Genomic DNA, 16,546 nt, shown 5'->3' on the forward strand with positions numbered 1-16,546 from the left:
TCGTTTGTAGGTGTGATGAATGTAGTCAGTTTCAGGATAGATAACATGAATATTATTTGTATAAACCAGCCAAAGGCAAATTTCAAGAGAATATTTAATTCATTTTAGTGTTTGGAAATACAGGGTGAATCTCAACTCGAGCAATGAAATTTTGGTGGTTGTTCAGAGATATTTTTAGAGTATTTTGTTGTGAGGGACCCATAGTCTCTGGTGCCTGATCACATGGTAGTAATATAACAGTGATTTATTCAGTTTATTGCCTCATTTCCCTTTGTTTCTGTGAAAATCCCTTCACAATTGTGTAATAGATTGTAATGTACAATAAAATAAAGTGTGACACATAACACAGAGTAACATGCGAAAGTACTGTGATGTGGTTGCCATCACTATGGAAACAACTCAACATAACATTGTCATGCTGCTCTTCTGTAGCATTCAGTGAACCAAAACATAAGATGCATATCAGCCAACCCTTCATCAGGAAATGTATGTATATTGCTGCATACTAAAAGGGGGTACAGAAAAGAAACCAAATTTTTTCTAAATGGAAACTCCAGTCAGGAATATCAGCATTGTAGCTAGATTGCTACTTAATGTAGAGAAGACATGTCAAGTTGCAGACAGGCACGATTTAAAGCCACCCAGATGTATTTTTCAGTCACAGCCTACGTACACACACACACACACACACACACACACACACACACACACACACACAGAGAGAGAGAGAAAGAGAGAGAGAGAGAGAGAGAGAGAGAGAGAGAGAGAGAGAGAGAGGGGGGGGGGGGGAGACTTGCAGATTATGCACTGGTCTTGCAAACTGCCTCCACCAGATCTTGTCCTGTGTATTTTCCATCCACTTTTCTGAATTCTGGCTGATACATATCTCTTTCTGTGGTCCATCTTCCCATCATATTCTTGATTTTTCCTGGGGGCACTTTCCTTATGGCCTTCCCACCAACACTTCTTTCGGTATGGCACCATCTGTTATCCTCGCAACATTTCCAGCCCATTGTAGTCACTTAACCTGTCAGTATGTACAATATTGGGCTGATTCATCATAGCATATATTTCCTCCATTTTCAGTCTCCTCCACCCACTTCCTTCAATTGCTGGCCTCAAATTCTTCCTATTGATTTTTCTGTCAAACACCATCAGTTTTTCTCTACCATCCGTGATGGTACTCTGTTTCTGTACCATGTAGCAGCACTGTGGCAATTATAGTAATCGTACACAGAGGTGACAAAAGTCGTGGGATAGCAATATGCACATATACACACTTACAGGTAGCATACATGAGGTATAAAAGGACAATGCATTGGTGTAGCTGTCATTTGTTATCAGGGCGTTCATGTGAAAAGGTTTCTGATGTGGTTATGGCTTCACAATAGGAATTAATGGACTTTGAACATGGAATGATAGTTGGAGTTAGATGCATGGGACATTCCATTTCATTAGAGAATTCAATATTACAAGATCCACAGTGTCAAGAGTATACCGAGAGTACCTCTCACCATGGACGACATATTGGCTGACAGCCTTCACTTAAGCAGCGACTTTTCTGTAGATTTGTCAGTGTTAACAGACGAGCAACACTGCTTGAAATAACTGCAGAAATCAGTGTGAGACACATGATGAACATATCTGTTAGGACAGTGCAGTGAAATTTGTAGTTAATGGTCTGTGACAACAGACGACTGATCAGAGTGCCTTTGCTAACAACATGACCTGCAGGACCTCTCTTGGATTGGTGACCATATCGGCTGGCTGCTATATGACTGGAAAACTGTGGCCTGGTTGGATAAGTCCAGTTTTCAGTTTGAAAGATCTGATGGTAGGTTTAGTGTTTGGTGCAGGCCCCATGAAGCCACAGTCCCAAGTTGTCAACAACACACTGTGTAAAATGGCGGGGGCTCCATACTGGTGTGGGATGTATTTACAGGGAATGCACTGGGTCCTCTGTTCCAGTTGAACTGATCATTGACTGGAAATGTTTGTGTGGCTACTTGGAGTCTATTTGCACCCATTTGTGGACTTCACATTCCCAAACAACGATGGAATTTTTATGGATGAAAATGTACCATGTAATCAGGCCACAATTATTCACAGTTGGTTCGAAGAACATTGTAGACCGTTTGAGCAGATGAGTTGTCCATGCATCAGATATTTATGGGAAATAATCAGGAGGTGACTTTGTGCAAAAATTCTGCACTAGCAACAGTTTCACAATTACGGATGGCTACAGAGGTATTTCTGCACGAGACTTCTGACTGCATGTTGAGTTGCTGCACTTTTCCGGACAAAAGGTGGTCCGACACTATATTAGGAGGTATCCTATGACTATTGTCACCTCAGTGTACGCCTTCATTTTAACTTTTGTTGGGGTTACCCTGATTTCATAACTGGTTTTAGGCTGTTGTAATGGATCTATAGCATTAGCGATTTATTGCTTTCCTTCTGACTGGACATTATTCTTGTGGCTGAAGTGTGATCCCAAGTATTTAAGGTCCTTAACTATTTTCATCTTTGCCTCTTCCACCTGTAAATTCTCAGGCACATTGTGGTTCATCCTTCTACTTAGTTCCATCACTTATCTATTTTCTGTGCAGATTCGTAAGCCCGCATTACCGCTCAGTTCCTCCACTGTTTTTATAAGTTCTTCTCTCAACTGAAATATCTGTCCTATCATCAGCATATGTTAGCATTTGCAGATTTACTGGGCTTTTCATGTCTTGTACAACTTTTTCAGGGAGAAGGTTAAATAATACGTGTGACAATGCAGCATCTCACCAAATCCTGAAGGGACTTTTCCGTATCTTATTAATTGCAAACTTCATTTGGAACTGAGAATAAATAAGAGCATTGCTATTACAGATTACTGTGACCGAGGTGAATTTGAAAAAGTCCTCGAGTGTGCGTCTGGGTAATACCACGGGAACATACCTGAACCATCAGCTGATTGTGGCACGGGGTGGATCGTACCATGTAGAAGTTGCTCAGGACGTTGTGGGGGCCAAGAAGGCGGCGGCTTATCCCCCTGTGTGGCACGCGGCACCCCTGCCCGTCCCACACAGCATCAAGGCCATGGAAGCGGCCAACCAATCAATTCTAGTGTACTGGCAGGAACCTCAGCTACCAAATGAAATACTGAATACGAGGTAAGGACAGAAGTCTGTACAACGTTCCTTATTTTTCTCGTATTTTATTGCTGTGTTTTTCAGTTAATTTTATTTACTGTTATAACAGATCAAATTTATTTAAATTATTGGGAAAAAAGAAATAATTTAAACTCCTCCCATTAAATATACAAGGTGTAATCAAATAGAAACAGGAATTTTTTAGTTTACTTAAAGAACCTTCATTTATTCAACATCAGCTTTGTCCACTTTGAAGTAATCCCCCTCAAATATGATACACTTGTGCCAGTGCTTTTTCCAGTCTTGGAAGCACTTCTTTAAGTCGATTTTCATTATGATGTTTCAGCTTGTTCAGCAATTCTGTTTTTTGTCTTATTTCTGGTGGCAAAACAAGATCATTTCATGGCTCTTTTCATCCTTGGGAATAGGAATAGTTACAGGGGACGATCTCCGGTGAATACAGTGGCTAAGACAACATAACGGTTTGATTTTTTGACAAAAAATCATGAAGAAGCATTGAGGTGTAAGTGGGAGCATTTTGTGATGCAATTTCCACATGTGGTTTTTCCACAATTCTGGCCTTATTTTTCAGATTACTTCACCCAGATGGCATGCAACTTCCAGCTCGTATTCTTCATTGACAGTGTGATATTATGGCAGGAACTTGTGATGCACTATCCAGTTGCAATCAAAGAAAACAGTGAGAAGAACCTTCACATGCAGTCAAACTTGTTGTTTTTTTTCCCGCCGGTCTTGGCTCTTCAGGCAGTTTCAATTGGTACTATCGAGCCTTGGTTTCACGTCATACCATTTTGCCCATGTTTTGTCACCTGTTATAACCTTTGGAAGTTCTGGATTGTTGTTGAATTCATTCAGCAATTACTGAGTGGTGTCTATGCCATATCATTTTTGGTCAAAATTCAACAATTTTGGAACAAACTTTGCTGCTACATGTTTCATGCCCAAAACGTCCAAAAACAATTATCAGCAACATCTCTAATAGTGATTTGGCTAATTTTCCAGGACCATTTTCCTTACTTCTTCCAACTTAAAGACGATGACCGCTCTGGATTCCCTAGCACATCAGTTACTGACAACATTGTCTTCTTGAACCTCTGAGAAATGATTACCACTTGTAAATTCTTGTGTTGCTCATAGCAGATTTGCCAAAAGCCAACTTTTCAAGTGCGGTGCTGCATTTATGCCATTTTTCAAGCAAAATTTAATGCAAAGTCTATGAAGTAAAAATGCGCCAAGCACTTGAAAACACACAACCTTTTTGACTGTCAACAGTAAACTAAATATTCAAAACAGCTGAAAACGCAGACATACATCAGGAACATGTGTACCAGTAAGATAAAATTAAAAAAGAGAAAATTGAAAATCAGGTGTACAAAGCTGGTAAAATTAATTAAAAAAAAATCCCCACTATTGTTAGATCACCATCTTGTAATCAGTTAAAGGAAAAATAGCTCAACAACCATACACTGTTGAAAACTTTTCAAAAGAAAGCATGAACTTCAAATCTCTCTCTTGAAAAATTATGCTGCCAGTTTGTCAACATGTTGCTGTTGTATGCAGATAGCCACTGGGTGTCTATATTTACCTTCAAGACAACACGAGAATTGGCAGTGTTCACATTTCCAGTTGGCAAAGGTGCTTTTTCACTCAGTTAAGGATGATGATGATGATGATGTTTGGTTTGTGGGGCACTGAACTGCGCAGTTATCAGCACCCATACAAATTCCCAACCTTTGCTCAGTCCAATCTCGCCACTTTCATGAATGATGATGAAATTATGAGGAAAACACAAACACCCAATCATCTCGAGGCAGGTGAAAATCCCTGACAGTACTGGGAATCAAACCCGGGACCTCGTGCTCGGGAAGCGAGAATCCGACTGCAAGACCATGACCTGCGGACAATTAAGGAATAGTTTGTATCCCTTTAGAATATCTATGGGGCTGAGACCTGATATTCCTGAATACACATAACAGGCCGTTTGCCATGTCAGCACTAATACAGTTCATCAGTAGTCACCTTAGTGTTGAAACAAGAAACTAGATCTGTGTACACATACTTGTATAGAGTTACATGCACTGATTTGTTAACCTAGTTTGAAGGTTCAATCCGCTGTGTTTCAGTATTCTTTCACCTCTGCCTGAAGTATTTCCCCTTCATGTTTTTCATGCGCTTGCTGGTTTCCACAACAAAAATTCGTTTTACCACAGTAATGAAGGAATCTTTTACTTTGGAAAAACCATATCCAGTGATATCACATTTCCCAATATTTTTGCTAATTAATTATACTAAAAACGGTGCCATTTGGAGAGATCAGTAAAGTGATGCAGCAGTTAAATAGCATACTTTTGTACGTGCAAGCATGCGCACACACACACACACACACACACACACACACACACACACACACACCACCTTGTGCTACTGCATTGTGCTGGATGAACACACAACACTGAGAATGTGGACAGGGTAGAAAGGCAACACATGACCACCAGAGTCAGAAGTGCGCACAAATAATGACTATTATTATTAACAATGTAGGGAGAGATAAATTGCTACTTACCGTGTAGAAGACATGTTAAGTTGCAGTCAGGCAAAATTAAAAAAAATATTTACATAAAGCTTTTGATCACAGCCTTCATCAGCACAAGAGAAACAACACACCATTCATACACACAGACTGGCACACCTCATGCACTCTTGACCGCCAACTCTGGGTGGGCCGGAATGCCATACACTACACTATTGATGAAACATTTCTGGGAACAGTATCTACTGTAAAATACGAGGGCTATCCACAAAGTACATTACGTTTTGGAATTAAAAATAAATAAAGTATTGGAATTTTTTAAAAATTATATACAGATGAAAGCCACACTTAAATACTTCTTTTCTGTATAGTTGCCATTTAAATTAAGCCACTTATCGTAGCGATGAACAAGCTTGGAAATTCCTTCGTCATAAAATTCGGCTGCCTGCGCCTTCAACCACGTGGTTACCTCTTCTTGAAGCTGTGCGTCGTCATCAAAACGCCGCATAGCCAACCACTTCTTCATTGCTGGGAATAAGTGGAAGTCGCTCGGTGCCAGGTCGGGCTGTACGGCAAATGAGGAAACAACTCCCACTTAAAAGATTCGAGAACTTCACGAGTGGCATTTGCCGTGTGGGCCCGGGCGTTGTCGTGAATCAGCAAGATCTTTGAGCCCAACTTTCCCCTGCGCTTGTTTTGTATTGCTCTTTTGAGGTTGTGCAGAGTTTGGCAATACCTTTGAGAGTTTATTGTAGTGCCTCTTTCCAGGAAATCCACAAAAATCACACCTTTTCTGTCCTAAAAGACAGTCACCACGTGGTTGAAGACGCAGACGGCCGAATTTTACGATGAAGGAATTTCCAAGCTCGTCCATTGCTACGATAAGTGCCTTAATTTAAATGGCAACTATGTAGAAAAGTAGTATTTAAGTGTGGCTTTCATCTGTATATAATAAAAAAAAATTCCAATACTTTATTTATTTTTAATTCCAAAATGTAATGTACTTTGAGGATAGCCCTCGTATCTAGCAGTAACTATCTACACCTACCTTAAGTTGTGGAATGACCACATAAAACAAATACGAGAAGCGGGTGTCAGATTGAGATTCGTAGGAAGAACCTTAAGGAAATGTAACTCATCCACGAAAGAAGTGGCTTACAACGCACTTGTTTGACCTATTCTTCAGCATTTTTCTTCAATTTGAGACCTTTACCATGGTCATCTTATATGTGTTTCCAGTCTTGTGTTTCTGAGGGTAAGAATTTAATCACTGCATTTCAGTGACGTTTCTATGAAATTTTGATATATTTGTCAGTAAAAGCTTCTGGTAGTTAGTGTTAAGGTATGTTTGCACAGGGCATAACACTGTTGCCACAAAATGGACATCCATGAACTAGTAGTAGTGAGTGTGGCTGTCCTGCTTTTACATTACACAAGGAGTAAAGTTAGAAAGAACAAGAGAAATAGGGCTTCGTGGATGCGTTCTTAAGTAAGTGGCATGCTTCAGAAAATGTAACTCATAAACTGACACTGGATACATATCTCTTCCATAATTTCACCAGAATATCAGAATACAGTTTTGAATATCTCTTACAAGTAATAGGTCCAAGAACTGCGAAAAGTGTTATAAAGATGAGAGTGTATAACAGTTGGAACCAGATTGGCAATCACCCTTTGGTTTTTATCTACTGGTGATTTGTAGAGAAGTTTGATCTACCTTTTTAAAGCGCACTGTTCATCAATAAGTATCTTGACATGAGAAGTATGCAATCCTTTGGTTGAAGGACTGATGGTAAGTTTGAAATAAGAATACAGATTTTATTTACATTTCATTTTTGTTCTCTGGCACACGGAAAACTCACGATAAGACATCTTTATGTACATCACTTTCAATGCCCTGTAGCTCTGGTCGTACATTAATCATATTTATGAAATCTGTAGTTCTCACATTTGTCCAATTCTCTGTTGCTATACGCAAAGAACTCACAATTACTAACGTTTAACAAAACAGATGTCTGGATGTATGAGCACAAACTTTGAATGAAAATGAAATTGTATGGTTTTCGGTTAGACATGTGACTGCAAAACTGTCTGTAGGAGAAATAAGAACCATTTACAGAGACAGAAATAGATGTTGCCTTGAAATTGAAACATTCTTCACCTTCGGTGGACAACACCTGCAAGACCTCAGCAACTAGCTGAAATAATGTGCAACATCAGCACTTTTGCCTGGTTATGCCCATAAATTGCTGTGTATTTCAGTCACATTGCATCATCGAATGGAGGAGCCAGTTCTACACAGGCCTTTATCTGAATATTTGTGAAGAGATAGGTACCCTGTATGTACTTTCATTCTGTTCAAATGAAAGAACCCTAGCTTCAGTTTAAGAATATTTCCTGTCTTTTGGCCCTCTGTGGGATGTCCTTAATGAAACAGCAGTTTGCAGATTATTGTCCAATACGAGTGAATGCCTCACATCAGATTCATCTAAACCATACTTCCTGCCAACTTCTCTATTAGATGCACTCTTCACTTAATGAATAAGTGCAAGTTTGAAATGTGGATCATACCTTTGCCAAATTCCAAAGTTTGTTGAAGATTTTCTTTTGACATTGGCCGAAGGCTAAATTTTATATTGTGTTCTCATATTCTGGTGAAATTCTGGAAAAGATATGTATCCAGTGTCAGTTTAAGAGTTAAATTTTCTGAAGCATTCCGCTTACTTAATAATGCATCCACAAAGTCCTATTCCTCTTGTTCTCTCTAACTTTACTCCTTGTGTAATGTAAAAGCAGGACAGCCACACTCACTACTTCTAGTTAATGTATATCCATTTTGTGGCAACAGTATGGTACCGTGTGCACGTTTCTGGCAGAGATATGAGTTACCAAATATTCCTGGCCGATAGTGGCCATTAATGTTGAACCACATGTGCCAGCAATATGTAAGCTCAATGTTGCTGTGTAACACTGTTCAGATATATTGCTGGCAATATGCAACTGTTATACCCTGTGCAAACATGCCCCAGCACCAACTACCAGAATCTTTTACTGACAAATTATCAAATTTCACAGAAATGTGATCGAAATGGGGCGATGAAATTCTTACCCTCAGAAACACAAGACTGGACAGATAGGATGACCATGGTAAGGGTCACAAATTGAAGAAAAATGCTGAAGAATAGGTCAGACGAGTGCCTTGTAAGCCACTTCTTTCATGGATGAGTTATATTTCCTTAACATTCTTCCTGGGACTCTCAATCTGACACCTGTTTCTCCTACAATTTGTTTTGTGTGGTCATTCCACGACTTAAAGTAGGTGTGGATAGTTACTCCTTGATATTTTTCAGTAGATACTGTTTCCAGAAATTTGTCATCAACAGTGTAATTCTACTGTTGTGACTCGCCGATCATTCAAAGCGCCGCCGCCGCGTCCTCTACGTGCGGCGCTGTCTGCCAGCCATGCAGCAGCTGCGCCACCTAAGCGGCCAGCCGAGCAGCGGCTGCTAGACTGGGACTCAGTGCTCATTCGAATGCTAACGTGTACACATGTCTTGCTTGTCAACTTACTCTGTGACTTATATGTGTTGTGTCGTTCTGAAATATATGTGTTAAACTTGACATTACAACATCTACAGTAGTGAATTTCTTTTCCTATTTATGAGCAGTGTCTTAAATTTGACATTCGTCAACAGCTGCCACAACGTGGACCATTTATCAATCCTCTGTACGTAATTATGCAAATTGATACTCTCTTCTACACCTGGACCATTTATCAATCCTCTGTAGGTAATTATGCAAATTGATACTCTCTTCTACCATTGCTTGTTTCTGATAGACAACAGTATCATATGTGGACAGTCTTGAAGAGCTTTCTACTAGATTATTTATGTACGTTGTTATCAGTAATGGTCCTGTCACACTTCCTGGGGGTGCTTTAGATATTCCATGTACATGTGTCAATTTTGTTATATTAAGAGCAATATGTTGGGTTCTGTCCACAAGGAAGTCGTCACTCAAGTTTCAGAATGGTCCAATATTCAGGAAGCTCTTTATTTTCCATGACTGAGCAGCAGTATAGGATGGTGTCAAAGGCTTTCCTGAAGTCAAAGAACATGGTATCAACCTTACTGCCATTGTCTACAGTGCTGTGAATCTTGTTTGAGGAAGAGAGCGAGCTGAGTTTTGCAATATCTCTGTTTGGGGGATCCATGTTGATTTTGATAGAGGAAATTTCGTTCTCAAAAATGTCATAATTCTTAAGTATAAAACATGTTCCATAACTGCACAACAGATAGTCAATGACATAGGTCTATAATAATGTGCATGACCCTTCATGAAAATGGGAATGACCTGTGCTTCTTTTTTCTGGTGACGAGGTACCTTTGTTGCTCCAGCGAACTATGATAACTGCTGTTAGAAGCAGAGCAAGTTGTTCTGCATAATTTTTGTAGAATATCACAGGTACTTTACTCATTCTTTGTCCTGATGCCTTTTCACTAATAAGTGATTGTAGTTAGTTTTCTATTTGATACTCCACTATCTTAATATCTGCCATTTCGACATTCGTAGGATGACTGAAAGGAAGGAACATATTATGATCTTCCATGGTGAAACAATTTTGGAAAAGTCCGACTTCAGTATTTCGACCTTCTGTCTTTAATGTCCATTTTGGTGGCAGTATGGTCACTGAGTGATTTCAAATTGCCTACTGATTTTCTGTAAGACAAAAATATCTTAAGTTTTGTAGTCAGATTGGTTGATAAAATTTTACTTCAAAGGCTTTGAATACTTGTCTCATTGCTCTCCTTATCCTCATTTTCGCTTCGTACAGATAGGTTTTGAACGAGTGCTTCTTATATTTGGGCCAGTAAAGTATTATGATGTGAACACCACTAACTGAAGTTTGCATTGACACCAATTTCTGTCAATTTTATTTACAAAACTAAAGATAAAAAGTTAACACTAATGACTGTAGTTAATTTTCCCTGTTGTCAAAATATCTGTGTCAAGTACCACATACAGAGCTGCTAATTTGAAAACAAACATTTAAGCTAATATCTGCCAGTAAACTTCTTTGGTAGATGTCTTCACTGTAGAAAAAAATTGTTCACACTGATATGTAGATCCAAAGGTTCAAAAAATGTCATTCCTGTATATATTCCTGTAAGTGATTTGTTGTTCATGGTATTGACTCAGTCAGAAGAAATAACAATAATCATTCAGTGAATGCACTTGGATAATATGTCCTCAAGCACTTTTCAGAAATATGTACACAATTCAGCAGATTTCATTCCCAATAGGCTTCCAGCAAAATTGGGGGAAGAAAGTGATAAACCCCAAATACTCAGATTAGAGGACTTTCCAAGTATTCAGATTCTAGTTAAAAAATTCCAGAACTTTTCTCTGTAATGTTTTTTTTTAATACTCTTTCATAATTTTGTGTTTTATTAATTCTTTAATGTTTTTTTTTTCTTTACAGGTAAACTGTACAGTCTTTCACCATGACTGAGTAGCTCTGGCTTGCATGTTCCCACTGAACATGAGAGATAGATAAATAAATAAATAAATAAATAAATTATATAAGTAGCCATGTGAAGTCAAGGAAAATCCTCACAGAAATTGTATTCCACTAAAACATCCTAAAATTTGGTCATACTTCTCTTATGTATCTTCATCCTGCAATATTTAACTCAAAATGTTCATATGTTGCATCATATCAGAGCTAAATGCTAAATCTCCATTCTTCCCTTTTTCATTTGGCAACATGTTTTCCACACTATGTTCATACTATATGCGCATCCAAATGAAACTAGGTTAAGTTGCCAGTGGGGATATTTGAATCACTAGAAGTCGAAATATGAGTATGTTGATTGGTTTTGTATGCTGTTTCATTGCTGTCTACAATTCTGTGTTTAATGGTCCTTTATGTGTCAATAAATCAGATTTTTTTTCTCTCAATTAAACACACCTCATTGATTGTTAACATCTTCTATAATTTTTGCTTTTGTTCAAGCATTCTTTGAATTCGGTGTTATCTGCTAGCATAAGTTGGCAGTGACCATAAAAGACCAAGCACCACTTGATGTCGTTAGATTTTTATTGATTCGGTTACTCCTGTCACTCACCTCACCCAGTGTGTGTGTGGAAATAATACTGCCGGCCGCGGTGGTCTCGCGGTTCTAGGCGCGCAGTCCGGAACCGTGCGACTGCTACGGTCACAGGTTCGAATCCTGCCTCGGGCATGGATATGTGTGATGTCCTTAGGTTAGTTAGGTTTAAGTAGTTCTAAGTTCTAGGGGACTTATGACCACAGCAGTTGAGTCCCATAGTGCTCAGAGCCATTTTTTTGAAATAATACTTTCTAAATCTGTGCTGATTTGTGGACAGACTTTCTCTCTCAAGAAAATGTGTTACATGCAAACTTTTAATCTCAGATGCTCTCATACTTGTATAATATAGCTTTTCTTGACATCCGCTATATCTTACCTATTATTTCCTTATTTCGGGCAGGTTAACCACACACTGCCACCTGGCCGTACCTCGCTCGGGCTGGAGTTATGCGAGACCTCCACGCCTGATCTGCAGCAGAATTGTTTTCTATAACCCTTTACCTTTCCTCACCATGTAGAAGAAACTGTTTACAAATGCTAACCTTTCTCTCGGAATTTTTGCCTACTAATGAAGCATACTTCATAAACCTGTACCTTCGACCAGACAAAATGTTAATATTCGAACGGACTTATGTGCACTGGAAGCAGACATTGTTTTTCTGTTCTTCGAACTACTGTTTCTGAGTTGAATTGAAGACGTGCATGGAAAAATGGGCTAACCCTCAAATGTAAAAGCTTAGAGATAAGTGTTGCTATCTGTTGCTGGGTATAGGAGCTGTGAAAATTGACATTGGTCTCACCCCTAAATATCACTTTTGATAGTTCTGCACCCACCAACAGAAGGCAACGCTTATCTCTAAGCTTTTACATTTGAGGCTTAGTCCATTTTTCTGCACATGTATTCAATTGCTTGGTAGTACTGCCATAGTGCAAATACACAAGATGGCTGTTGGGGTGAGTAACATGCAGTGATTTGCCATTTGCCTTTGCAAGAAAAATTAGCAAGGAAAAATTGTGATTAAATTGCCTTTGTGAAAGGTAATTTGCCAGCATATGAAAGCATAAAAAAATGTTGAAGTGCTTCACCGTAGTTACACAGGTCTGGAAGAGGTATCAAGAAGTGGCACACTACATCTAATGGAGGAAACTGGGGATCACCTTAAGGTGAAGAGAAGTTTTGCCATCACCATACCTACAATTGTCAGATGGTACATAAGACAGGTATGTATTCCAAACATTTGGCAGAAGGGCAGGTGTTAGTGTACAATCAGTACGTAAGATCTCACACGAGACACTGCATGTGATGAAAGTGTCAGCCCTCTGGATCTCTCATTTTTTAACCCCCACTCAAATAGGGCCTGACACAATACCTGTGGTATAAATGTTGACCATGTGCATGGACAAGTACAAGTTTTCAGTCATATGATCAAACTACACTGACAGGAAAAATATTGCAACATCAAGGAGTAGTTGTCACAAAAACAAAATTTAATAGGTGTGTTAGCACTAGTAGAGCCCCTATAAGGACACAAATTAGGTTTGCTTTAAATACACACTGTAACAGTCATAACCGTTTGTTACCTTTGAGATTGTGCATGGTTAGTTGACATTAGTTACAAAAGCCTTTAAGTTGACAAAGATGCCATTATCGACATCTCAAAAATGGCTCTGAGCACTATGGGACTTAACAGCTGAGGTCATCAGTCCCCCAGAACTTAGAACTACTTAAACCTAACTAACCTTAGGATATCACACACATCCATGCCCCAGGCAGGATTCGAACCTGCGACCGTAGCGGTCACGCTGTTCCAGACTGAAGCGCCTAGAACCGCACGGCCACACCGGCCGGCTCAACATCTCACTGGGTTTGAACGAGGTCATCTAATACAGCTGAAGGAAGCCAGCTGTACCTTCTGCAATACTGGAGAGAGACTTCACAGGAATGTGGCAACAGTACACGATTGCTGGCAGTGGTGGTCACGAGAACATACGGTCACAAGAAGGCTGGGCTCCAGGCAGTCATGTTGAACTACTGATAGGGAAGATCATCTCTTTCGGCGCACAGCTTTGGCACATCGTACTGCATCTGCAGCAGAAATTTGACCAATAGCTGGCACTACAGTGACAGAACGAACTGTTACAAATCGGTTACTGCAAGGATAGCTCTGAGCCACATGCTCTGTAGCATTAATTCCACTAATCCAAACTGCCGCTATCTGCGACTCCTGTGGTGTCAAATGGCAGCTCACTAGAAGACAGGGTGGAGGTCTGTTCTGTTTTCTGAAGAAAGCTAGTTCTGCTTCTATGCCAATGATGGCTGGTGTTTTGGATAGGGAGAGGCCAGTTGAGAGTCTGCAACCAACCTGTCTGCGTGCTGGACACACTGGACTTACACCTGGAGTTATAGTCTGGGGTGCGATTTTGTATGACAGCAGGAGAACTCTCACGTTTATCCCTGCACCCTGACTGCAAATTCGTATGTCAATCCGGGGATTCAACCTGTTGTGCTGCCATTCATGAACAGCACTCCAGAGGGTGTTTTCCAACAGGACAACGCTCACCCACATACCTCAGTCATAACCAAACACACTCTACGGAGTGTAGGCATATTGCCTTGGCTTACTCGGTCACCAGACCTGTCTCCTACTAGGCACGTAAGGGACCTCACTGAATGACACCTCCAGCGTCATCCACAAACAGCATTAGATGCCTGGGTACCGACCCACCAAGTGCAACAGGCACAGAATTCCATCCCACAAACTGACGTCCGACACCTGTGCAACATGGTACATGCATGCATGGTTATATGCTTGCATTCAACATTCTGGCAGTTATACTGACTGTAAATGCACCAACATTTCACATTTGCGATAGCTTAAATTGCACTTACATTAACTTGTAATCTTGCAATGTTAATCACTATACAAATTTATTCCCAAAATTTAATTACTCTACATTAATTATTTTTTATGGTTGTGGTGTTTTTTTTTCCATCAGTGTATACCATAGGGAGCAAAGATTCAGTCCTCTTCCAGAAAGGTTATGCTGTTTCTTTTTGGAAACTTTACGACATCAACTTAAATGACAATGCAAGGAATGGGCAGACTATTATGTAGCAATATTATTGAAACCTTTAAACCAATCTGTAGCCTGTCGTTGAGAAGGGAAGGCCTCTGTATGTGTCTGCTTGTGTCTGTATATGTGTGGATGGATATGTGTGTGTGTGTGTGTGTGTGTGTGTGTGTGTGTGTGTGTGTGTGCGCGAGTGTGTACCCGTCCTTTTTTCCCCCTAAGGTAAGTCTTTCCGCTCCCTGGATTGGAATGACTCCTTACCCTCTCCCTTAAAACCCACATCCTTTCGTCTTTCCCTCTCCTTCCCTCTTTCCTGACGAGGCAACCATTGGTTGCGAAAGCTAGAATTTTGTGTGTATGTTTGTGTTTGTTTGTGTGTCTATCAACCTGCCAGCACTTTCATTTGGTAAGTCACATCATCTTCCCACTATTTTTTCCCACGTGGAATGTTTCCTTCTATTATATATATATAACGTCGACGTTTTCAACCACGTGATATGTGCGGTATGCAATAATATCTCTGTCTACAAAGCTTTCCAGTCCTGATACATTGGGTACACCTGTACCACCACGAACAATAGCCACAGTTAACCAGCCATTACCATGTGAAAATGTATCAGTTGAGATCAATACTGAAATTAAGTCTACATCCACAGAAGACAGCGGGTCCATCTAGTAGTGCGTGTGCGGCGACAGATTTTATAGTATTCTTCTTCTTGTCGGCTGCAGATGTTGTCATTTCCACATCTTCAATAGTTTTATATATTGTCTGTCTAGCACGGCGACGGTATCTTCTGTAAGGCGCCTCTGTAAGGTGCACAGTCTCCAACAAATTTTACATATTGACATACACCTTTTCCCTTAATCCAAATGTATACAGACTCATTTACAGATATTTTACGTCTACTACGGGTGTAGAGGGATAGTGGGGAGGGTGACATATACACAGATTTTCCAAAATCTTTATTAGCAAGTTCTCCAATATGATATGTTGCCGTAGTAGACGTAAAATATCTGTCACCCTCCCCACTATCCCTCTGCCTCTGCCACCTTTTCCCTTAATTTTACATATTCACATACACCTTTTCCCTTAATCCAAATGTATACAGACTCATTTACAGATATTTTACGTCTACTACAGGTGTAGAGGGATAGTGAGGAGGGTGACATATACACAGATTTTCCAAAATCTTTATTAGCAAGTTTTCCAATATGTCTTTCGTGGATGCAGACTGAACTTCAGCATCGACATTAACGATTCCTTTACCCATGGCAACGGATGGTTAACTGTAGCCATTGTAAGAGGTGGTAGTGGTGTTCCTGCCGTTGGTGGCCTGGAGAGTTTTGTCGATAGAGACATTATTGTCTATCGCACATATCATATTGGAGAACTTGCTAATAAAGATTTTGGAAAATCTGTGTATATGTCACCCTCCCCACTATCCCTCTACACCCGTAGTAGATCACTCGCGCTGCTGCTGCTGCTGCTGCTGCTGCACAGGCAACTGCATTGAACGCTGCCAAGATGCCTTACAGAAGGTACCGTCGACGTTCTCATCAAACAGTCTACAAAACAATTGAAACGTCGACGGTACCTTCTGTAAGGCATCTTGGCAGCGTTCAATGCAGTTGCCTGTGCAGCAGTAGCAGCGCGAGTGATCCGCTGCGCGGGC

General features: G+C 40.1%; 1 protein-coding gene across 3 annotated transcripts in view; it reads left to right on the forward strand.

Annotated features, from left to right (window-relative positions):
• LOC124717273 (sortilin-related receptor-like) overlaps window positions 1-16,546 on the forward strand; it is a 230,660-nt gene that overhangs the window by 185,679 nt on the left and 28,435 nt on the right. For 2 of the 3 annotated variants that reach the window (XM_047244086.1, XM_047244087.1), the window contains exon 29: window positions 2,875-3,158. In XM_047244086.1, the coding sequence (XP_047100042.1) occupies window positions 2,875-3,158 (284 nt within the window). Of the gene's footprint in view, window positions 1-2,874; window positions 3,159-11,170; window positions 11,655-16,546 lie in introns of those variants that run through there. The other variant, XM_047244088.1, reaches the window with a different exon arrangement.

Source organism: Schistocerca piceifrons, chromosome 9 (genome assembly GCF_021461385.2).
Source record: "Schistocerca piceifrons isolate TAMUIC-IGC-003096 chromosome 9, iqSchPice1.1, whole genome shotgun sequence".
In the NCBI taxonomy this organism is placed as follows: domain Eukaryota; kingdom Metazoa; phylum Arthropoda; class Insecta; order Orthoptera; family Acrididae; genus Schistocerca; species Schistocerca piceifrons.